The sequence below is a fragment of the Sarcophilus harrisii genome, chromosome 4 (genome assembly GCF_902635505.1).
Source record: "Sarcophilus harrisii chromosome 4, mSarHar1.11, whole genome shotgun sequence".
Lineage (NCBI taxonomy): Eukaryota > Metazoa > Chordata > Mammalia > Dasyuromorphia > Dasyuridae > Sarcophilus > Sarcophilus harrisii.
The window spans coordinates 426011227-426036284 of NC_045429.1; the positions used below are offsets into that span (position 1 = coordinate 426011227).

The 25058-nt window shown below is 33.8% G+C and overlaps 1 protein-coding gene across 5 annotated transcripts in view; it reads right to left on the bottom strand.

Annotated features, from left to right (window-relative positions):
• The window catches only part of HORMAD1 (HORMA domain containing 1), a 33219-nt gene extending 12897 nt beyond the window's left edge, over positions 1 to 20322 (bottom strand). Inside the window, exons 1-14 of one of the 5 annotated variants that reach the window (XM_031967479.1) lie at positions 20213 to 20322; positions 19852 to 19887; positions 19253 to 19319; positions 18363 to 18507; positions 17249 to 17312; positions 16720 to 16756; positions 15602 to 15622; positions 15418 to 15444; positions 11920 to 11987; positions 11303 to 11454; positions 10651 to 10901; positions 4781 to 4844; positions 4629 to 4702; positions 2678 to 2761 (exon numbers count right to left, since the gene is read on the bottom strand). In XM_031967479.1, the coding sequence (XP_031823339.1) occupies positions 2678 to 2761; positions 4629 to 4702; positions 4781 to 4844; positions 10651 to 10901; positions 11303 to 11454; positions 11920 to 11987; positions 15418 to 15444; positions 15602 to 15622; positions 16720 to 16756; positions 17249 to 17312; positions 18363 to 18507; positions 19253 to 19285 (1020 nt within the window). In that variant the 5' untranslated portion in view covers positions 19286 to 19319; positions 19852 to 19887; positions 20213 to 20322. The other 4 variants (XM_023503552.2, XM_031967478.1, XM_031967480.1 and 1 more) reach the window with 4 other exon arrangements.
• Between the last annotated feature and the right edge of the window lie 4736 nt (positions 20323 to 25058).

Genomic DNA, 25058 nt, shown 5'->3' on the forward strand with positions numbered 1-25058 from the left:
AAGCAGCACAGTGATAACATATAAAGTGTCATCCACATACATGACCTGGCCCATGTGTTCCATATGGATATGCCTTTTCATGTGTGTGTCCTATATGCATTTTTTATGTGTCTCATATATGATCCTTATAGGTGTCTACTCTTCCTATATGATAAATGAGTTGGAGGGATTATCCATTTTTGGTGTCCCCAAAATAATATTTTTCTGGGGGGAGAATAAGCTAGTTCTGCCTTTCTTCTATTTCATGAAATGTCTTTTCTTTGAATTCATTGTTTCTTTGGGCTGAATAGCAATTTCAATAACATCAACAGGGGTCTGTGAGGTGTCACTTTTCTGGTCCTAAAGGGAAAGGGGGTAATATATAATTATGGTAACATGTCTTATGAGATAATGACAATGACAAAAACATAGTGGCTTACCTAGAGTCTAAAAAAGTTAGTGAGGTATTATATGAGATTTGTTTAAGGTAACATTACTATATATTTTATAGAGTCAACCATTCTGGTCTTTTGCACAGTGTTCTCTGATCAAATTCTCTAGGCATTGGCTGGGGAAAGTGCAGCAGAGAGAAATGAACAATGGATTGTATTCCTCGGTTTGATTCTTGATTCTACTAAATTGTGGGTGATCCTACCCAACCTGGGCACATCATTTAGCCTCTTTCACCTGTGTCCTCATCTGTAAAATGGAAGCAGTACTAAGTCTAAATCAGGATTTGTTTTAAGGAAAGCAAATTCTAAACTACAGAGCACTGTAACTTGGGCAGGAGCTCTCCAAGGACAGCTCTAGGAATTCTGTGAGTCTGAGCATAGCTTCCAGGTCTTGGGGATTGAATGGATATTGCAGGACTGTGAGACTGACTCAAATAGTGCAAACCTGGTGAAAAAGAAAAAAGAGTAGAAGTAGTGGAGAAAAGAAAAAGAAGAGATAGGAAGTGACCTGGAGAGGTTCCAAGGTCAAGCATGGGCTTCCTAGGCTGGCATAACAGAGCTGTGGGATGGAAAGGGGAGCCTCTGGAGCACAGCTGCCATGATATAGGTATGTAAGTTCTGAAAACCTCAGAACCAACCTGAGTCCAGATGCCTTAAATGCAGGCTGAATCTCTGCATATGGAAACAGAGAGCATGCTGAAAACAGCTTCCCCATCCTGTGTAAGTTTTTTTCAAGAGATTTCTGTCATCTCATATCTGAGAAAAGTACAGGAAACTGTATGTGTGAGAGGGAGACAGAGAATAGTTATACTCTTTTATCTACTTTAGTTATTCACATTGCTTTTACATCTTTATTAAATACTTTTGCTATAGGATACGATGATTTTTATAAGGTGGTCTGATTCTCCTGGGTGGAGAATTGGGCATTATTTATATAATTTATTACTCCGAATAAGTATACTGAATCTGGGAAAAGTAGAAAGGGATCAGTTATCAAATATTTCAGGGCCCCAATTGTTGCAATCAATCAAAAAACATTAAGCACCTTCTACGTGTTGACCATTATGCTAAGTTCTGGGGGATAAATATAAAGAATGAAACAATCCCTACTTTCAAGTAGGATAGATAAGCACATATAATACAACAAATACAAGTATATACAGAAAATATAAGAGGAAGGAAAGAAACCCTCACCCCAATTAACATAAACCTAAAAAGCCTAGATTTTTTGATTGAGCCTATTAACAAAAAGTATAAAACTAGATACAAATAAATTTATGATCAACTTGGGAAGACTCATAATCAATAGAGAATAGACCAGATGGGGCTCATGAGTGACATTATTAAAAAAAAAATACCTCATAATTATCCTTAGAACTCTGAGGATAGTCCATTGTCTTGTGGAAACCTATCTGGCCTATATGAGAGGGAATTAGTGAAGTACCCCCAAGAGTGCTATAAATATAAAGAAAATAAATTACAAATGACTATAAAGAAAATCAGATACAAGATATTTTATAATTAGAAGTCAGAAGTGAGTAGAGAACAGATTTCATGGAGGGAAATAATATAAATGACAGAGGACTTTGATCCTAGAAGATACCAGGAAGCCCCTGGAGTTTACTGAGTGAGGGGAGAAATGGTCACACCTATGCTTTAGGAAAACAGCTTTGGAAGCTAGGTAGAGTTTAGATTGAAGTGAGAAGAGATGTGAGGCAAGAATACCAACTGGGACAACATTGAAATAAGCCCTAAGAAAAGGTGATGAGAACTTGAACTAGTGTGATGGCCATTTTTGATGGCTATGAGTGGAGAAGAGAATGCAAAGATCATAAAGGTAGAAGATTTGGTAACAATGAATACATAGGATGAGTGAGAATAAAGAGTCTATAACGACACTGAAGTTGCAAATCTGGGTAACTATGAGGACAGTAGTGCCCTTGACAACAATAGGGAAGTTCAGGAGAGGGGAAGGTTTGGCGCTTTGGTTTATATTGAGTTTGCATGAATACCACTTGATAAACTGGTAAAGTTGGGTTTCTAAAACAACAAAGCTAAATACTATATTGATTTGTGTTGACTTCTCTAAGATAAAGCTATCCCATAAATCTCAATTTGAGCAGTCATCCAATTGGCCACATCCTTTCAACTTACTATCATCTAAAAACTGCAACACCATTCATTATGACTGAGATTACAAAATAAAACAAATTAATTTTATAACTAGTTTATTCTGAATGACTTACCAGGTTACTCTGAAAAACCTTTCCACTTCTTGTTCTACTTTCAGACACATCAAGTTCTGAAGTCTTATTGATTAACTGCTCAACCTAAAACAGATAATATCATTTTAGTACAATACCACAAAGCATCATATGTGAAAAGTGCATTTAAGGAATATCTCATTCTAACTTTGAAAAAAATCAGAGATTAACATCAGAGGTACTAAAGTAGTTTTAGTATAAGTGAAAGAGCATTGGACCGGCTAGTTTTGACACTGTGTGACATTGGACAAGTCACATCAATTTCAAAGGTCTCAGTTTCCTTACTTGTAAAACAAGGAGGTTAGTCTATAATAATGATGATGATGAAAACTAGCATTTGTATAGCATTTTAAGGCTTGCTAAGTAATTTACCAACATTATCCCATTTTATACTCACAACAACCCTAGTAGATAGGTTCTTTTATTATCCTTTTACAGATGAGGAAATTGAGGCAGATGGAGCTTAAGTGACTTGCCCAGGGTCACACAGCTAATAAGTATCTGAGGATGCATTTGAATTCAGGTCTTCCTGCCTCCAGGTCATATGATCTTTAAAGACCCTTCCTGCTACAGCATTCTGTGAGCCATATGTAAAATAATAAGAGTTATAATTATATATCTATAAAATTCCTTTTAGTCACAAAAATCTATGATTATATATGAATGGCCTGTAAGAATACTATAAAATGAACCTGCCAGCTTCTAATAACTCTCTGCCAACACAGAAGGAAGATTTTATTAAAGTAACAGGCAAATTGATGGACATTATTTTTGAAGAACTGAAAATAAGCCAATTAATTATAAGAAATATAAGAAATAGCTAGCCAGAGAGCAAGACCCTGGAGTCAGGGAGACCTGAGCTCAAATTTGACCTCAAACATTTACTAGCTGTGTGACTCTGAATAAGTCACATAATCCCAACTGTCTCAAAAAAAAAAAAAAAAAAAAAAGGACAAGAAAAAAATACATCTAGCCAAAATAAATAAATGAAATAGTTCATTCTTGGGGAAATAAATGTTTTTTGTTTTCTTTTTAAATTAAATTTTAAAAAATTTAACCCACATCTGCCTTCTTTTCCCCTTCTACCTTCCTCTCCACCCCAATTGAAAAAGAAATTTTTAAAAAGCCCTTGCAACAAATACGTATAGTCAAGTGAAATACATTCCTACAAGGCCATATCCAAAACAATATATCTCCCTTGGCACCGTTTGTCCATCTGCTCTGTCAAGAGATGGGTAATTGTTTTGTCACAGGTCCTCTAAGAAGTATGGTTGTCATTATGTTGATCAAAGTTTTTAAGTTTTCCAAAGTTGTATTATCATTCTATTGTCATTCTTGTATAAACTATTCTAGTTCTGCTTATTTCACTCTGCATCAATTCATTTGTTTTCCTAGGTTCTCTGAAACCACTGTGTCCATTTCTTACAGCAGAATAGTATTCTATTACATTCATATAATTTGTTCAGCCATTTTCCAATTAATGGGTGCTCCTTTAGTTTCCAGTTTTTTATTATTACAAAAAGAGCTGCTAGAAATATTCTTCAAGCATACAGATCTACAGATCCTTTTCCTATCCTTCTCTTTGGGGTAAAGGACTAATAGTGATATTGCCATGCTGTAGAGTTTATTACCTTTTTGGATTTCATTCCAAATTGCTTTATAGAATGGAACAATTTACAACCCTATCAGTATGTATTAATGTACCTAATGTACCTGTTTTTCTACAAGTCCAACATTTACCATTCCCCCCCCCCTTTTTTTTTCAACTCTGACAATCTACAAGATATGAGGTAGAATCTCAAAGTTGGCTTAATTTTCATTTCCCTAATTTTTAGTAATTTGGAGTATTTTTTTTTTTCAAAAGGCTATTAATGCTTGGATTTCTTTTAAGAAAAACAAGTCCTTTTAAAGTGAAATTAAAATGTTTTTATACCTGATAATGAGATAATGAGTTTGGGCTTTCTTCAGACCTCATAATTTCATCTTCTTCACAAGCTAAATTTATTTCTGTAAAAACAATGAGATTAAAAATGATATAAAATAGAAATTAAGAAGGTGAATTAATCTATATTTTCATAAACCTACCTCCAACTTCTGAAGATTCATTTTTTCCCTGCTCTGTCATTTTATCACTACCGAAAAAATCTTCCTATATAGAAAGTATATAATGAAAACAAGAATTAAATGTACATATTTTTGAGAGACACAAAAACAGCTAGATGGAAGTATTTTCTACCATGAAAAATTTATTTTAAAAATTTAAAAATTATTTGTATTTTAAACCTAACACCAAATAAATTTAGCATTTCTGTATGAATTATAATATCAAAGATGATTACATATAAGGCTGAAATACAGAACTTAATTTTCTTTAAAAATATATAATAAATTTAATATGCAACCTTCAAAGTCATCCTGCTTGTCTGTGATTTCTTCTATTCTGTTTTCTTTGGGGGGAAAATTGCACTTTATCCCTAATTCTATCTTCCTTTCTTACTTCCTTCCCCCAAATTTGGAAAAAACAAAATCCTTGTAACAAATATATGCTAGTAATGCAAAACATATTCTCCCACTGTGTTAAATTAAATGTACGTCTCATTTTGCATCCTCAGTCCATCACCACTCTGGAGTGGTGGTTTACCATCTATCCTCTGGAGTTGTGGTTGTTTTATTGTTCAGTGTCTTTAAGTTTTCCAAAGTGTTTTTCTACAAAATGTTGTCACTATATAAATTGTTCTCAGAGTTCTCTCTTCAGTGTGAATTAGTCTGCAAAATTTCCCAAATTTGTCAAATTATATCTCCATCTTTTCTCATGATATTCACATATTTTTAAACAATTTTTTCATTTAAAGGTTAAACATAATGTGATACTATATCTGCTGCATGCTTACAGAAATGTAATTCTTGCAAGTGATAAGTGTTTCTCATGAAAGTGTGCTGCTTCTAAAAAACTGTACCAGAGATCCAATTCTGTATTTTCAATTGCCTACTGGTTATTCACATCTCCATTTAGAAAAATTATTAGCACCTTAAACTCAATATGTCAAAAAAATGTATTATCTTCTTACCCAAATCTGCTCTATTTCCAGTTGATGGTCCTGCCATCTTTAAACATTATAGCCACCTCTGACTTTTCTTTCCTTCACTTTCCACAACCAGAAACTGTTAATTTCATCTACTATTTTCATATTTAGAAAGGCGTGCAGTGTAATGAATAGGTCAATGGACCTGGAAATCAGAAAAACCTGACTTCTAATTATACTTTTAACAATAATCATGTGAACTGAGAGAAGCACTTATCTTTTTAGTATATGTGCTGCTGAAGCAAGCATAGAGAAGCACTTATCTTTACTTTTAAGATTCCTCATCTGTAAAATAAGGCTAAGAATATCTCACAGGCTTATCACTCCAATATTCAAATAATGAGACAGATTATACATTGTCAAGTCCTATTTGACTCTTAATCCTATTCTCTCGTTATGTTTGGAACAAGGGACAACAGGAGCCTTTCTTTGAGATTTCTAGTTACCTCATAGAATACTGCAGCACACAGACTTCTTATTGGTATCCTGCCTTTCATTTTGTGACCAAACCCTATTTTGTTCAGGCAAATGATTTGTCTAATGAAAGCCCCTTGCAGCTCACTTACGCTCACTGTACAATGCCCAGAGAGCCTTTCTGGGATCTCTAACCTCCGTCTTTCAGAGACAATGATTTATCATGATTTGTAGTCATATAATAGCAGCATTAAAATATGGATTTTAAATAGATAAGCCTTAATTTGAAGAACAAATGGAGATTATTAAAGGAAATTTGCAATATCTCAAAATTTAATCTATTCTTCCTCTGTTCAATTCTGTGTTCAGGTCACTTTCTATTTTCAGTATCTGTCCAAGGTAAAAATACTGCTTTACAAATATAAAAATAAAATATTAAAATATATTTATACATATAAAATACTAAGCTTTGTATGTTTTATATATTCTAATATATATGACTAGAATTTTCATCTTTTTTTTTTTTGGTATAGATAAAGCAAACTTCTGAATTATACATCTCATTTAGGAAGTTTTGAAGTATTCTGGCCTTCATGCAATTAAGCACAATATTATATGCAAACATGACCATCTGTGAAACTTTCCTATCTTGCTTCAACTAAAATACCATTAGATCTTCTCCCTGACAGTTATAAAAACCTTTGTGAGCATGTTATCTCTCTATAACTTGACTTGCTGAGGGTCACACAGCTAGTATGTATCTGGTTTTGAACTCTCATCTTCTTGATTCCAGCTACAAAGCACTATGTAAAAAAATATTTAGAGTCACCCTGGAGGTACAGTGTATACAGCACTGGGCCTGAAGTCAGGAAAACATTCATATATGCTGAACTCTATTCCTGAAATGTCTACCCTTCCAGCTGTTTAAAAAAAAAAAAAAAGTTTGCAAAGTGCTTTACATGTTAACTTGCTTTTCACAACAATCCTTGAGGTAAGTACTAGGATTACCTCTTTTACAGATGAGGAGACTGCCTGAGAGAGATGACTTGCCCAGAGTCAAATTGCTAGTAAGGATGTGAGGCAGGATTTGAATACAGGTCAGCATGTGGCAGAGGACCTGATGCATAGTAGGCACATAATAGGTGCTTGGTGACTTGACTTCCTGACTCCAAGTCAAATGCTATCCTTAACATGCTAGCAGTTGAATTCCTCCATAGCCTATAAAAATCAATTCAAGTATCACTTATCCATAGGACTACAGATTTAGAGCTGGAAAGGAACTTGGAGGTACCTTTAATTCAATCCCCAAAACTTTACACATGAAGAACTAGAAAAGGAATTTAGGAAACACATCACAAGTCTGGCACAAAAACTTATTTTAGTAGTAGAGTTCATATGCTGGAGCTCTTTATACCAAAAGCAGCCTTCTTCACTTGCCTTAGAGTGATAATTTCATTCTGCAAAAAAGCAGAGGAACTAAAAAGGAGAAATTCTATTTGGGATCTTATTCTCACTAATAGGGAGAAAGTATATCAATAGAGTGGAAATTATATGAATCCTGTGGAAAGATGTCATTTTTTGCCTCAAATGTCTACTAAAGGAGAGGTAATGAAGATATATTATGACATAAGTGTGACATTTCAAGGATGAAATTCTAAAGACACAAAGGGAAACAATTTCAATAAAAAGAAAAAGTAAGATCTGTCTGAAAACATCACTAGGTGAAAAGGAATTTAGTAACCAAATCAGATTATAAAAATAAATTTCCAAACACAGAGGTAAGGCCAGGCAACAGAGAATAAAAAAACAAACAAACAAACAAAAAAAAAAAAAAAAAAAAAAACAACTAGGCACAGTCCTATAAAAATAGTAATAGGCACACTCAAGCTCAAAATGAGCTTAATCTGGCAAGATCAAGTTTTTTTTTAAGTTATAATGGAAGAAAGAGGATGATCAAAGTGGTTCTTCAGGAGATCAGGATGATGACTGACACAGTTACAAAGGTGAACTGCTGATTTCTTCTTTGGTTTTCCCTGTGGAGAATGACTTTTATATTGGAAAAGATAAAACAGAAGTAACTTATCTGTAGCACATACCCAAGATAAGGAGATACCCAGAGAGCACCAACTGCCCTCTGCCCCTTCTGAATCCAAGTCACTTGACCCAAATGGATGGCATGCTTGAGTCTTGAAAGAGCTGGCTGAGATGATGATTGAATTACTGTCAGCAAGATGATGGAAACCCATCTTTCATAGTTGTGAAAAGGGAAGATGTTGTTTTGATTTTCAAAAAAGGGAAAAGAATGGGGTCTGCAAATTACAGACAGTCCAGCAAGCTTGATTTTGATTCCTGGAAAATTCTAAACTGGATGGTTAAAGATATAGCATCTAGGAAGGGAAGCAGTGATTACAAGCCAATATGGCCTCTTCAAGCAAAGGGAGACTAATCATGAGAGACTAATCTCATTTCCTTTTTGATAGAATTACTAAATTAGAACTTGAGAGTGCTGTGGATATAATTTATCTAAGTTTTACCAAAGCTTTTAAGAAAGTTTCTTGTGAAAACATTTTAAAAAATAAACTCATTTTTAGTTTTCCTAGAAATATGCTAAATTTTTCCAGGAAAGAATAAAAACTAGGTTTTTCTTCTGAAATTGAGTAAGGATGATAACTCAACCCTATGAGTGTCTTTCTGACTAGAATCTGAGTACCTTGAGAGAAGGAATTGTCTTTTTTTTTTTTCTATCTACATGTCCCGGGGCTTACACAGTGCTTTGCATAATAAGCACTTAAGAAATGCTTCATTCATTCATTCATTCATTCATTCATTCTGCAATATTATGTAGCAGCCAAAAAGCTAATGTAATCTTGAATTGTATTGAGGGGAGCATAGTTTTCAGGAATAGAAAGAAAATAGTCCCAGTATAATTAAGGCATCCCTGCTTCAGTACTTTGTTCAATTCTGGAAACTACTGTTTGAGAAGGTCAAAGATGAGCTGGAGATTGTCCAGAGGATGGCAACCAAGGGCCTTGAATCCACATAATATTAAATCTTATCTAGTAATTATATAGTGCTTGAAAGTTTGCAAAGTACTTTATATGAGTTTCACAACTCTGGGAGGTAGGTATTACTATCCCCATTTTACAAGTGAAGAAACAGGCAGACAGAGATTGAATGACTTGCCCAGAGTTACACAACTTGTTACTGCCAAAACAAATTTGAACTCAGGTCTACTTGACTTCCATTACACATCTTGCTTTTTACTACTCCATTTATACCCTCATTTCACAGTTGCAGCCAAAATCTCTTATTTTCTGTCCTCTAGTCTCATCTTGGCCCTTCCGATCTCATCTTTTCTCATTTGAGCACCATGCTTAAATGGACTGTCTTTATTTTCCTCTCAGTCTCATATTTTGAAGACTCTCTCTTCCTCCAAGGCCCAACTTGGGTTCCATCTTTTCCCCAAATGAAAGTGATCTCTTCCTACTTCAAATCATTCAGACCACTCTGCCTAATGACTCTTTAATATTTATCACATCCTTTCTTGCACAGGTTGTTTGTTTCCAGGTATTCCGCTGCCCAAAATCCTAAGTTCTTTAAGAGCATCATCTATATTAGGTGTCTTTTTTGTATCCCCAATACCTAGGATTAGTACATTGAACATTATATTTTAAAAAAAAGGGTCAGGGATAAAGAGACATAATGAGGTAAAGAACGCCAACTCTACATCATAACATAAATCAAAGAAATAATTGTTGAAATAAAGATTAGCATCACTGGAAGCACTGAGCCAGATATCACCACTTAGCAAATCACTTCTTACAGATCCTATATTTTTCCTTAGTCAGAAGATTGCAAGTGACAAAGTAGTATGAAAAATAATTTGTATGCCCCAATAATATCTAAAATAATACCTAAGGATATTTTAAAGGACATATATCAAAGAACTTGAAATATTTCAAGATAATTGCACTAAATAACATTATATATCATTAATAAAGGTTAGTAGGGAAATTTTTTTTCTCCCCAGTTTGAATTATCTTTCTTTCAAATGAAGTCTATAATAATAATAGCTAACTTTTATTTAATAATATAATGTATTTAGTAAATTTAATATTTAAGGTTTACAAAGTATTTTAAAAATACTATCTCATTTTATCCTCATAATAACCCTGGGAAATAGGTACTTTTATTATCTCCATTTTACAGATGAGGAAACTGAAGCAGACAGAAATTAAGTTACTTGCCCAGAGTCACATAGCTAGTAAATATTTGGGGCTGGATTTAAATTCTGGTCTTCCTGACTCCAGATACAGCACTCTATCCAACATGCTACCTAAGCTGTACTAAATGAAGTTCACAGAAGATAAGGTAAATGATCCTTCCCTCACCCGGACTATCAGAGTTAAAAGTAAAACATGGTGCTAATATCTGTTATAGACTTTCACAAAATCTTACATTCATCAATTCTTCTTCCAGATCATCTTTATCCATCAGGATTTCATGCAGTGGTGTTTTTAACTGTTTCTGTGTTAATATTGCTTTATCAATGTTCTCCATTCGATCTTTCTCAGTTGTCACTTTCACTTTCAGGGAATGAAAAGGTGTTGGAACTTCCCCAACATTTAGGTACATGGGTTCCCCCTCAAATAATACTCCTTCACTGTCACCTTCCTTGAAACCAGGAGGCTGGTAATCTGGTGGTGTAACTACCAAAAAACACACATATATAAATAAATATAAACTACATTTCTTATGAACGCAAGGAAAAATTAATAGTACAACTCATAAGGCCTTTTCTGAGTTCTTAATATAACAAATAAGTAACTCATAGTCAAATAAAATATATATAACTAAGAGAGGTAAGTGCCCCTAAAACATATTCTTGTCATTGGAGAAATATCTATAGTATTAACTACTAACACTTTATATAGTTAAATTATTCCAAACCACTTTCTCAAATATTGACATTAAGTAGGAAGTTTCCTGAAACTTATAAATGGTATGGGTATGGCTACAAGACCATATAGCTAAAGGACAGTTAAATCCAATTGTTTCAATAATAAAACCTGTTTATATTTGCTAAAACAAAATGCAATGTAAATAGTACCTTCATCATAGTAAAAAAGTTTCATTGTCAAACAGACATCATTAGGTAAAGGTCCCATGTTCTGCATCAGAACATAAATCTTGCGAATTAAGAGAATACTTGCTTTCTTTGTGTCAGAAGATGAGAAGTTGGAACTACTGCCTTTGCTTTTACTAAAAAAGAAAAAAAATTGGAGAAATTAAGGTAGCAATAATTTATATATCAGACTTAATGTTTTAAAATATATTCAAGTATATCAAAACATTATTCAGGCAAAAACTTTCATGAAAATAAACACTTATTTTCAAATTTAATAGTAATTTTAAAAAATAAAAACATTCAAAAGAAACTAGAGTTGTATAATTTTACTTCACTCCAATTCCCAAATAAAATAGTTAAGTAATTTCAACACTTTTCTACTCGTTCAGATTTTTTATAAGACTAACATTTCCTGAGACACAATTATGCTGTAGTGCTACAAAAGGATCACAACTCTAACAGCTTTGCATTAGTGGGCAGATAGGGTAGCTTGAATAGCTTCAGACAGTAATTTTTTTTTATTTATTTAAAAAAAAATAGTTTTATTAATAGAAATAAGTGAAACTCAGTAAGGAATAAAGGAACTAACAGAAAAATACCTTGTGAGATCCATGACTGGTCCATTGCTGGTATACTTGAATTTAAATTGATAACATTCTGAAATTGTCTTAAAATGCAAAAAAAAAAAATTATAGTTATGTATCTAATATAGAATGCTACTTTTTTTTGTTGTTATTTTGGCTGAGGCAATTGGAGTTAAGTGACTTGCTCAGGGTCACATAGCTAGGAAGTGGTTAAGTGTCTGAAACCACATTTGAACTCAAGTCCTCCTAACTTCAGGGCTGGTTCTTTATCCACTGTGACATCTAGATGCCTCAGAAGGTTGGTTTCCAAATGTTTATTTGCTGCTTTGATCTGGCTATTAAAATGTAAAGATTGTAAATTAAATAGAATTGAATAAAAATGGTTTTCATATTGACTACAATTATTTTTATACGAAAAGATAATGAACAAAGGACATAACCATCTGTGGCTAACAAAAAATGTTAAATTACCTGTGCATAATAGCAAGTAGTCTCTTTAGGTCTCAATTTTTTCATTTTAAAAATGGACATAATACTTATTGTGTAACTAATTTATATTTTAATATATTTAACATCTACTGGTCATCCTGCCATCTAGGGGAGAGGGTGGGGGGGTAAGAGGTGAAAAATTGGAACAAGAGGTTTGGTAATTGTTAATGCTGTAAAATTACCCATGCATATATCCTGTAAATAAAAGGCTATTAAAAAAAAAAACAAAAAAAAAAAACTATATTCCTTACAGGAAAAAAAAAAAAAATGGACATAAAAATACTTGCACTACCTACCTCACTGGGCTGTTGTGGAATTAAATAACATTTAAATTCCTTTGTAAATTGAAATATAATATGTAGACATAAGCTATTATTTTAAATTTTAAAAAATTACAAATATATTTGGATATTGCTTTATATTGACTTGTTTACTGTTTCATTTACTCACTACATTAGGGATCCATAATTTCAATCCTTCTATCTATGCCTTTGTAGATAATCTTTATATATTATAAAAACCAAAAATATTTATCTGGTGCCCAACTCTTTGGTAATGATGGTCTTCTCCTAATTCATCTAGCCTAGTCTTTGGCTAACAGATACACTGTCCCTGAGCCCTTATTTAAAGCTTGATAGCACTTGACAAAACTTTTGTTGTGGTGATATATCTTCAAGAACTCATGTTCACTACCACAAAATGGTACTGAGGGTAGGGCTTTATGGTCAAGGTATAAGAAAGATTATATATTTATTTAATCTTTCCCCCAGTCAGCATAAGACCCAATTCTGCACACGCTCTCATCAAAGCAACAGTACTGTCATTCAAATTGCCTGTAGAGAATGAGATTAAGTGCCATATGCCACTATTATCAACATAAATTTATTATCTTCTATATCATAAAACTCACATTTCCATAGCCTTTTATGATTAATAAGGCCTTACAATCATGTGTATTTTTATTTGAATACCCAAGAGAATCAGAAAAAAAATAAATTTTCTTCCTTCAAGAAATGATGATGTTTGATTTTTTTCTGCATAATTTAAGATTTTAAATGGAAAGGGACTTTTTTTTTTCTCATTCTACTCTCACTTCAGAATTGGAACTCTCCTTTGTTTTATTTTTACTGTCTTTTTAAATTTCCCTTCACCTTTCTCTTCATTTCTGACCTTTTCCTTTCCCTGATTGGAATGTGTTTCAAATTTCAAATGATGAGTAGCAAAAGGACTAAGTATGCGTATTCAGAATTTGAAGATCAAAGAAAATGTTAGTTTCTTCTGTCTGACATCAAGTATTATTGGGGTTTAGTAGAGAAACAGTATTTTATAGAAAGTCAAAATGGTATAATAAAAAGCAGTGGACAAGTAATCCCAATACAAACAGCATCACTGCAGCCTTACATCATTCTATTGAAACTGTTAGGTCATTGTCCCAGGAAATGGTCTCTTTTTCAGTTCTTCTCCTTGGCCTTTCTGCAAGGATAATACTATTTTATTGTTTTTTTCCAATTGGTTTGTTTCTCCTTCCATCTTCAGAGACCACACTTTGCTGGTTCTTTTCATACATCTCTGCCAACCTCTCTCCCTCTCTTCCCCATTCCTTTTCCTGCCTACTTGCTTTCCCTCCCCACTTCTATTCGCTCTTTCTCCCCCTCACTCTTCCTCTCCCTTTCTCTCTCCTTCCTTCTATCTCTCTCAGTTCCTAATCCTTTACCAATCTCTTAATGTAAGTGCTCCTAAATGTCTGTCTTTGGTCCTCTTTTCTTCAATTTTTATACCTTCTTCCCTTGACAGTGATTTATTTCCAGGACTTCAATTAGTACTCTATGCAGCCAGCTCCCAAATCTCATCATAACTCTATGAGATTTAGTAGCAGAACAAAAATTAAAAATCTTATAACCTAATCCTTTTATTTTACAAATAAGAAAACTAAACTTCATCTATTTACTTCACTTCAGTATATCACCAGGGACTCAGAACTCCTTATGTCCAAAGCCAAGCTTATGTTTTCACTTCAAACTTATTGCTTCACTATTTCTATCCCTGGCATTATCATTAATTGTCCCTCTCTTAGTCAAATCAGTTATGAGAGGCAGCACAGTCCAAGGATGGACAATGTCCTTGAAACCAGAAAGTCCTGGACTGAAGTCTAGCCTCTACTACCTCCTGGCTGTGCAGACAAGACACTTAACCTTGTCAGCTCTCCCAACACTCTTAAGTTACAAAAAGAAGTTGAGTCTCTTACTCTGCAATTCTTTATACCAATGCACATCATGTGAATGCAGTTATTGGTCCTAGGTCCCACCACCACGTCTCCCACATCTCTCTCCCTCTTCCTTCTATTTCACTCCCAGAAGGATGAGTAGAGACATTCACCTCCTCCCCCCATTAGCCTCCTTAGTATTGCTTCTTGCCTTCTCCTCAGTATTGCTTCCACAATACTCCTTGCACCTGCATTTGGCAATGCCTCCCCTCTGCTCAGAAACACAGTAATTCCTTCTTGCTGACTGAGTAAAGCTCGAAGCCTCTACCTGGCATTTAAGACCTTGCACGGCTTTTCCACCTCCCTTTCTCCTCTCCCCATCAGGCCTGTCCTGCCTCCACTCCTTGCATGTGTGGGGGCCCTTCCGGCCTCCGCTTCTGTGCATGTGTGGAATCCCTCCCTCCTGGAATGCCCACTTGCATGCCAGGTCGTCGACAGCACTTCTCTGAAGCACTTCTGTAACTCTGTGTCCCGGCTCCTCCTCTCTCCGTCCTACTCCACAGCTACTTACAAGGCGCCCTCCTGCCACGGCCGGGCACACCCCTCACAGCAGCTCCTGCTGCTCTCCATCCTGCCCTCCCCACAGAGCCCCTTTGCGGCCCTGCATCCCTGAGGCTTAGCTTCCTTATCCAGTAAGGAATTGTGTGAAAGCTCCTGAAAACTAAAAAGTTCTCTAATATCTTCCTTGTGTTATATCACAAGTCGAAAAAATAAAGTCTTTTTAGACATTAAAAGCAATGCAAATACTTAATCAAACTTACCTGAGGGTCTTCTGGATTGCTGTACACCTGTAAAAAATAATAAAAAGTTATTGAAGACTAAGCCTATTTTAATTAAATTCATTAGGGAAATTCAATAAAAGAAAGTGATTAAACTATCTTTAATTTTGAAATTATTTAGAGAAGGCCAAATTAAATAATCTTGAAAAGAATCAAAAATACTTACTGCCAGAACAACCATTCTTAGCTGAAATACAAAAACAAAAACAAAAACTTTGTAAAACATTTGACGATAGATCATAACATTTTAAAACTACCATTTCACTATGTTTCCAATAAGAAATTACTATGGCATAAGATGAGCTACATAAACAGATGGCTTAGGAAAACCCTCCTGTCCCCCAATTATCCCCTATCAATTTACTGCTCAAAATTTCAGAACAAGAAATGTAAACAATAATAATCAGAAGTGGGGTTTTTTGGCTTAAATCAAATAAGAACTTTAAAACCAGTCTTAAAAGTAAATGCTTATAAGTTTAAAATGTTAATATATCAATAATCTATACTTTTACATGAATGACATGACTGCTCCTTTTCTGGGAGCTAGTTTTATGAAAGAAAAGGTAAAACATGAATGCCTAAAATAGGAAGGAAAGAGACCCAAATAAAGTGTTTAAGAGAGCCCTAAAATAGGGAGATGAATTTTGTTACAAATAGCTTATTTCACAAGTTTTTCTAGGGCTAAATTTCTGTATAAATGTATGTATGTGTATATATATATATATATATATATATATATATATATACATATATATATATATGTATATATATATATATATATACACTTATGCTTATATCAAATTTTAGTTTTGTTAATATATTAGAAATCTAGAGTTAATCCTCATTAATGAAATCTGTTAATTCACATAATACATTCCATATTTGACACTATGGTTAGAGAATATGCTGATGAAGTTATGGAAAAAGAAAGCTTGTGGAAAGCATACTAATCCATACATAACTTTAATATACTGTTAAATTTTAATATTTTTATTTATTTATATTTAATATTTTAAAACTTTAATATACTGTTTTAATAATCATTCATAACAAAACAGGTCTTAATCCACTGATTAAAATAAGGCTGTCAGGACTTGGGAACACTTGTTTAGTATTAATTCCAATTGATACAAATGACAAAGTAACAAGACTATTTCTTTATAAATATTCAGTAAATCAGTTTTTTTAAAATTTGGAGTATGCCTTTTTTAGTTCTAATAAGTAATCCTTTAATATAATAATGTATTTACAGATGTAAAAAGTAAATGACGATGGAAGACTTACATATTTTTTCTGCAAAGCATCATAGCATCCTAGCATCCTAAAAAAATCAAATGTTATTTGTCTTCTATCCTGAACTCTTGGATATTTCAGTTTATTTCCAGAAAATTAAGTTCTTTGCATAAGTCTTCAAGATAGCTCATTATAAAAGTGATTTTAAAACGGTTTCACTGTTGTAGTTAACTAGTCTTCTCCTTTACATAGTCTGGAAAAATTATAAAATTATAGCAGGAAATAAGAAATGAGACAAGAGGAATTATTCTAAAGGCAAAAATGAAGATTTTAGCAGCCATTGGAGAAGAGGGTAATGAGAGATAATTAAGAAATTGAGTATATTGTATTGTTATAGGACCTGAGAAAATAGAAATTTGAATATAAAAACTAAAATGAGACTTGAAGAAACATAATGATTTTGTAAGGGCTGAATGGTTTACTGAAATTCAGTTAAATAATTTAAAGTATGCATAGCTAAAACAAAGTCAACCATATATTCTTGTGATTTAAGGGAAAACTCTCCTCTTAAGTAGCTTACCATCTCACTAACTGGGAGGATCCTGGACAGTTTTTATCTTCTCTCAGAATTTTGACACAAAGATCTAAACATAAAAATATAGGGAAGATGATTAAACTATTTTGCTTCTTGAAAAAAACAGTAAAAATTTAGAAATAATGAAACTGTATTTACAGTAAAACTAAGTAAGAATGAAATGGCAAACTCTTTTGTTATATTTCAATGATTTTTTTGGTTGTTCAGTCTTGTCTGATTCAGTCATCACCATTTCAGGTTTCCTTGGAAAAGGTAATGAAGGGTCTTGCTATTCATCCTCCAGCTTATTTGACAATCAAGAGTATTTGACAATAAGAGTTGTCCTGGGTCACACGGTAGTTAAGTGTTATGCCAGATTTGAACTCAGGAAGATGAATCTTGTTGACCCCAAGCTTAGCACTCTATACACTGTACCACCTAGCTACTCCATAGCAAGGATTAAATTTACATTATTGCTGAATTTTAGCAGTTAATTTACAGATAACTAATATTACAAAATGTGCATTTTTAACAAAATTATGAACACATTGTTTTATTAGTTATTACAGTAAGTTCTTATAAGGATTACTGTATAATCTTTAAAAATTAGAAAAAAACATTCTATCATCTTCATCGAAAATATAAAGGACCAAGAAACTGACTGCCTAAAAAAGGTAAACGAGAATATACCGTGCCCACATTATTTAAATTTACACAATAACAGATATTATTATTATATACAACTGTACAATACACTACTTTGTCCAGTGTACTATTTGTGTATAATGGCAGGTAAAACAAATTCAAACAAAGCAAAAAAAATGAACAATCTTCACTGCCCCTCAAAAGGGGAAGCAGAGGGGACAAATGGATTCTTTTTTTCTATTTAAATCATTTTTATTTTCAATTCTAAATTTCTCCCTCCCTCCGGTTCTCTCCTATCCATTGAAAAGGTAAGAAATATAATACCCATTATACATATAAAGACATGCAAAACTTCAAATGGATTTTTTAAAACCTTAAAATCAAAATGTTAAAAAATCAAAGCTAAATTAGAATTTTAAAACAGAAAAAACCTATTATGACACATCCTTTAAGAAGGTCTTCAATAAGTTGTTACCATCTAAATATCTTGTTCCATAAGCACATTCTGGAAATATTCCTCTTAAGTATGTTATGCAGGATACAGAAACAGCTAGAAGCCTCTTCACCAACACCAAAGACTGTTGCTCAGTTGAAATCTTATTGGGAAACATCACTGCACTCTAAAATTTAAGGACAATTAAAACATTTTCCAGATGTCATTGTAAAAAAAAGTTGACAAAAATAGTGCAATAACAATTTTGAATAGGTTTAGTTACTTTCCTCTACTAGTCTTTTAAGTAATTAAGAACCCTGCTAAAGAGTAGGTTCTTTTAGATTAAACATGTTTTGAAAAATCCCATGCTAAATAAAAAGAGATTCAAATTTACACCACTCATCTAACATAAACTAGTAACAGAACAATTATATGCAGATACACAATACTAATGATGTGCCAGATCAATTTTTTTTTTGTTACTATCTAGACAGAAACAACAGACACAAGCTTCTTCTGCACTTAGAACAACAAGCACTTGGAAGAAAAAGAGAACTGTCTTTGAGGGATGGACTTCCTTTTTCACAGATGGACAGAAGTTGGCAAACTTAAATTCCTTAAAGACAATAAGCAACTTTCAGTAAAACACAGTATAAAATGACTGAACTAGCAACTTAAGCATAAACTTCCCCCAAATTCTTAAATCCATTTTTAATGTATTGTCAACATGTCAAGCACTTACAAATTGATCATTATTTCTTGGGAAAACAATTAATTTACATAATAAAAGATCCAGACACAAAATATGAAATTATTATTTTTAAAATGTAAAAATTCATTATAAAGTAATTGGAAACCAGAGAACCCCACTCGAAGACTTTTTGGTATATTTCTGGTGACAAAGTTTTATACTCATATAAATGGAGTCATACCATATAATTTCTCTGCATCTGAGCAGTGGCCATTTTTCCTCACAAAAAGTGTCCAGTTTATTCCAACCTTGTGAAAAAAAAAAAACAAAAAAACAAATTTTAACTCCAGATTTTCTTCTTATTCTCACTTTTCTAAAATCCCATCTCTATACATAGTAGGAAAGAATTTCCAACGAAATAAGAGTTGAACACATGGAAAGCTTCCACATCTAAAGTTATATAACTTTTGAAAAATAATTCTTGTATAATTCCCTTATTTTTTATTCTTTGACTAGCACTATCATTATATGGGAGAAAATAAAAAGCCAAGTTTAATGGTTTGTGAAATTCAGTCACATAAGTAAAAAATCCATAAAAACAACAACAAAAAAAAGGAGTAATAAATACTACTGCCTGTTTCTTTACTACGTATTCTTTTTTTTGGTCAGCCTGTCGCACCTGGAAAATCCCTCCGCAAATACTAATAAAAGTTGCCACCCCACTACCCCTTCATGCCCTCCTCGCCGCCCCTCCCCCCCCCAAAAAAATAATTCCCTTTTCCTTTTCCTTTCAGTCAGCAGTTTTAACAGAGGGTTATTTTTCCTTTACTGAAACAATACCCTAGGCCCAATTTGACTCCGGCAATTTTCTCAAACCTAAGGAGGAAAAAAAGCACATTCATTTTTTAGGCATCTTGATATTTTTAAACAAATCTTTTGCAGTCTCTCAGGAGTTGTGACTTTATTTTAAATTCTTAAGGCGGATGACCAGCGCTCGCCCCGCGCCTGGAGCGCCTTCATTAGCCCTATGAGGGAGGTGCGGCCCGGGCGCGACCTTCGCCTGCAAAACTTTGGGTTGTTGTCTTTTTTTAATTATTTGGCCATTCTGCCCATTCGAGAATGAACTAAGCATTAAAGGACCCTTAGGATTCAGCCTGAGTTACTGCAGGTTGGGGAATAACGAGGTAAAGACATAGTTTACAGGGCGCACGGGAAGCCGAATCGTGACAAACGCAATCGGGTCGGGGGCCACTCGGTTCTGCGCGAGACGCCCCGCGCACGCACCAGCCGTGGCGCAGCTACACCCCCAGCGGTTAACGCCCGAGGCGCGAGAGCTCGCGGGCCAATCCCGAGCCCGCGTTCCTCGGCCAATTGACCCAGCCCCGCAGCCTGCCGGGAAGGGTCACGTCGTGATGCTCCAGGCGGACGACGCCCGCCATTCAGAGCCGCTTCCCTCGTGCTGCGCATCCGGGCTTTTGTCCCAAACGTGCTTTACTTCCGTCCGCCGCCCCGCGCGGCCCAGGGGGCGTTGCGGGCCCCCAACAATTCCGCTGCTCGAGAACCCGCACCTCGTGCGTTCGGGGCGTCCTGCCCCGCCCCACTTGATTAAGGCGGACGGGCCTAAAGGGGCTCCCGGCCTCGTGGGCCTGCGCCGCTTGTTCTTCACGTGGGGGCTATTTTTCCCCTAGAATTTATTTCGCGCCATTTTTGTGCCGTCGTTCCCAGTTAGGGTGAGCTCTGAAAGAGCCGTGGCTGCCCGGCCTTGAACGTTAAGTTTTTTGGTTTGGGTTTTTTTGGCTTGGCTTGGCACACAGTAAGTGCCAAATTAATGCTTTTTTTCATAAGGCAATTTCAGCGGCCTTAAGTGCTCCTGATAGCCATCAGTGCCAGTTTGGCAAGTTAATCAAGCTTCAGTGTGAATAAGGTGGAAGATGAATCGATTTACCCATTTTCCCCTTGACTTTCGTCATAACCTGCTCTCTTTTCTCTCTTTTTCTCCTTTTCTGTGACTCTGTGATGTGATTTCTTAAATCAACTGCAGAATTTTTTTTTTAGCTGAGATAATTATTGTAAAACATAAGTGTGTGCTTTCATGATTTTTTTTCTTTTTTTTTTTTTTTTATTATAGTAACTTTTTATTGACAAAATCCATGCCTGGGTAATTTTTTTTTTTTTTTTTTTTTTTTACAACATTATCCCTTGCACTCACTCATGATTTTTTTTTTAAAGGAAAGACAAAAGTGTTTAGTATTGTTTCCTTCAGCGAAAAAAAAAGGAAGGACTAGTGTTTTTAGTATTGCATTTTCTTTTTTAAAATGATCAGCATATATAAAAAAACATTTGTCAATAGGACATTTCGAAGAAGTAATAGAAAAAAAGCTATTCTGTATCTGGGCAAAGCTTGATTTCATTTCCTCTGACTTAATAATTATACAAAACTGTCGTAAGATTGGGCATGAAAACCTAAAGACTGAAAAACAAATGAAATCGGTATCTTAGAAATTGGAGACGTCAAACCATTTGGTACAAGAACTTAAGAAAAAATGGAAAATTGGTCAAAATAGGTTTAAATTTATAAATAAATGTATCATGACTAAAAACCATTACATTGAATTCCCAGTCCCCATATTTATGCCCACCTGCATTTTTTATTTCCTTCACAAGCTAATTGTACAATATTTCAGAGTCTGATTCTTATTGTACAGCAAAATAACGGTTTGGTCATGTAGACTTATTGTGTATCTAATTTATATTTTAATATATTTAACATTTACTGGTCATCCTGCCATCTGGGGGAGGGGGTGGGGGGTAAGAGGTGAAAAATTGGAACAAGAGGTTTGGCAATTGTTAATGCTGTAAAGTTACCCATGTATATAACCTGTAAATAAAAGACTATTAAATAATATATATATATATATATATATATATATATATATATATATATATATAATTCTTCTTTCCAGTAAAAATAAATAAATAAATAAATGTATCATGCCACAATAAATTCCTCCTAAGTGTATGACGGAAATATAAAAAGTCATGTCTAAATATTAGAGGAGGAAAAGTGTTATATTTTAGGTTTGTGCTTAGGGATTAAATTCTCATCTAAATGAGAGACCATTTGAAAATAAAAATTTTGGTTACAGAAAATTGAAAAGCTTTTTTGCTTAAACAAATAGCAAAATGTAAATAGAAGAGAAAATTCCCATGAGATAAAATGCATGTGTTAAGTATTTCTGATAAAATTCTGATACCCAAGATATATTGGGGATTGTCATAAAAATGCAAGTTGAAGAGCTATTTTCCCAAAGAAAACTGATAGTTTTCTAAAATTTGTGTAAACTATCTAGCTACATAAAAAATGCTCCTAAGCATATTTAAGTAATAAAAAGCAAGTTAAAGTACTTACTTTTGACTCGGTCATAAAACATAATATTCATAAAAGAGGAAAAAGTTGTTGGAGGATGTTTGGAAAGACAGTCATTGTTGGTAGGTAGATATATCAATTGGTACCTGTTTTGTTGTTTTCTGAGGTAGAATTAGGTGAGAAAAGCCACTAAATCATTCACGCCCTTTGACCCTTCATTCACATAATTCAAAGACAAAGTTATTCACGATATACCAAGTATATACCATATACTATATGTTCCTGTAATTTAGAGAAAGACTGAAGTATATGGTATGTGAATGTAATGGAATATATTTATGCCAAAAGAACTACAAATGTAAGAAATATAAGAAAACTTGTACCGAATGTTGTGTAGTAAAGGAAATAATATATACCATTACTTGAATAATACATTTTAAAAATGTCACTAAAAAGTAGCCAGGTTAATTGTAATAAACAATCTTGGTGCTGGATGACATGATGAAAAAACATTTCCTTGTTTCTTTTGGAGAGGAGTGAGATATCACATAGCTTTATCAGTTTTACTTAAATTTTTTTGCAATTAGGGAGGGTTCATTATGGTGTGGCAGATAATAAAGGAAATGACTGAGCTGTATGACAACAAAAGGTAGCAATAAAACTTTAAAAGAAGTTGTCTTTTTCTATTCCCAATTAAGAACTCCCTCAACAAAAACCAGGACAGATCATTTGAACTTTGCACAGTTTCAGTGACAGTAAATTCACTATCTAAAAGAAAGCTCATTTTTCTTTCTCTTGCCTTCCTCTAACTTTCACCTGCTTTCTAGCTTTAACTTCTACAAGTAGACAGATAAAGTCTGGTTCCCATTCTAGATGATAGTTCTTCAAATATTCAGAGATGGAAATCATACTTCCACAAAGTCTATTTTTCTGCAAGCTAACATTCTGAGATCTGAAGAAATAAGCCTATGAAAGTATACATGTTTATATATATTTTCACATGTCTAAATTTAAGGACATTATACTTTATTTCAGCAATATTAGAAGAAAAAAGCAAATTATTCTTATCTTCCATAAGTAATTATTAAAGTTTATAAAGTACTCTACTTTGTCCTAAGAGGTAGGCCTGTCTTATAGAAGAAGGACTAAGACTGAGATTAAATGACTTTCTAAGGGTCTTAAAGATTTTAAGTATAGGATTTGAATTCAGGTTTTTTCATCTTTTCCAGCTTTCTTTTTTTACTCTTTCATCAAAGATTTTTTTTCCTTATAAGCATATCTGACAGTGTCAAGTGTCAGCCTAAAACAATGATTATAAAAGAAATCATAAAAGTTTTTCTCATTGCTGTTTCAGCAAATGAAACTTAAACAAGAAGTGTAACTATAGTTCCCCACAAAAATTGTCTTTCAATTTGCTATTGCTTTGGATATAGCCAGAACTAGTCCTGCAACTTAAAAATATCAAGGGAGCCATAAATCACAGTATCACAGAATGAAGCTTTCAGTTAAATATTTGTATATAATATATATCTATACATGTAGATAGACATATATATGTTTATATGGTAAGATCATACTGCATTTACAGTGACTTGATAATGATGCAAAAAATGAATGGTTTAATGAAATGTATTAGACACTGAAGGAAAATTAATTTCATAAAATACTTATTACATGCTTATCATGTGCAAGTTCCTGGGATGGAAGCTGGAAATACAAACACAAAAAATAAAAGTCCCTGGAGTTAAAAGAATGTAGTAGGAAGAATAAGACATTGATGAATCTGTTATCTCATTAGTATGAACTGCCCATAGGCAATGGCATCTGAACTGAGTCTTGAAGGGTGCTAAAGATTTTTTTATTTTTTGGTCAAAGTTGACTTTTTAATCCTCCCAACAACTGATTGTGTTAGTAGAACATGTTTTAATCCTTGTCAACTCCATTAAACAGGAAATAAGACTGATCACTTAAATGGGCACAGTTTTTATTTTTAAAATATTTTATTTTTCCAAATACATGCAAAGATAGTTTTCAGTATTCACCTTTGCAAAACCTTGTATACCAAATTTTTCTCCCTCTCTCCCTTCCTCTCCTCTCCCCAAGACAGCAAGTAATCCGATGAAAGTTAAACATACAATCCTTCTAATCATATTTCCATATTCATCATGCTGTACAAGAAAAATCAGATCAAAAGGGAAAAAGCATAAGAAAAAAAAAGCAAACAACAACATAAAGGTAAAAATACTATGTTTTGATCCACAGTCAGTCTCTTTGGATGCAGATGGCACTTTCCATAACAAGTCTATTGGAACTGGTGCTAAGAATTCTTTAAGAAGTACAGGTGAAGAAGGAGGGTATTTCAGCCATGAGTGACAGCCTATAGAGAGAGAAGTATGAAAATAGGAGATGGAATGTCAAATTTAGGAGATAGGTCAATTTGGTGTGTCTAAGTTACACATACAATATGTCGATATGTACAAGTATACAAATACACAAATCAGAATGAAGTACACTGGAGAAGTCAAAAGAGAGGCATGAGATTGACTAATGAGCGATCACTTAGATGAGCAGAATCAGGAAAGCTTGAAGGAGAAAGCAGTTCAACTAAGCCTTCAGGAAAAGGAACATTTCAACAGGCAGAAAATGGAGAGAAAGATTTTTAGTTATTTCTATATTCTAC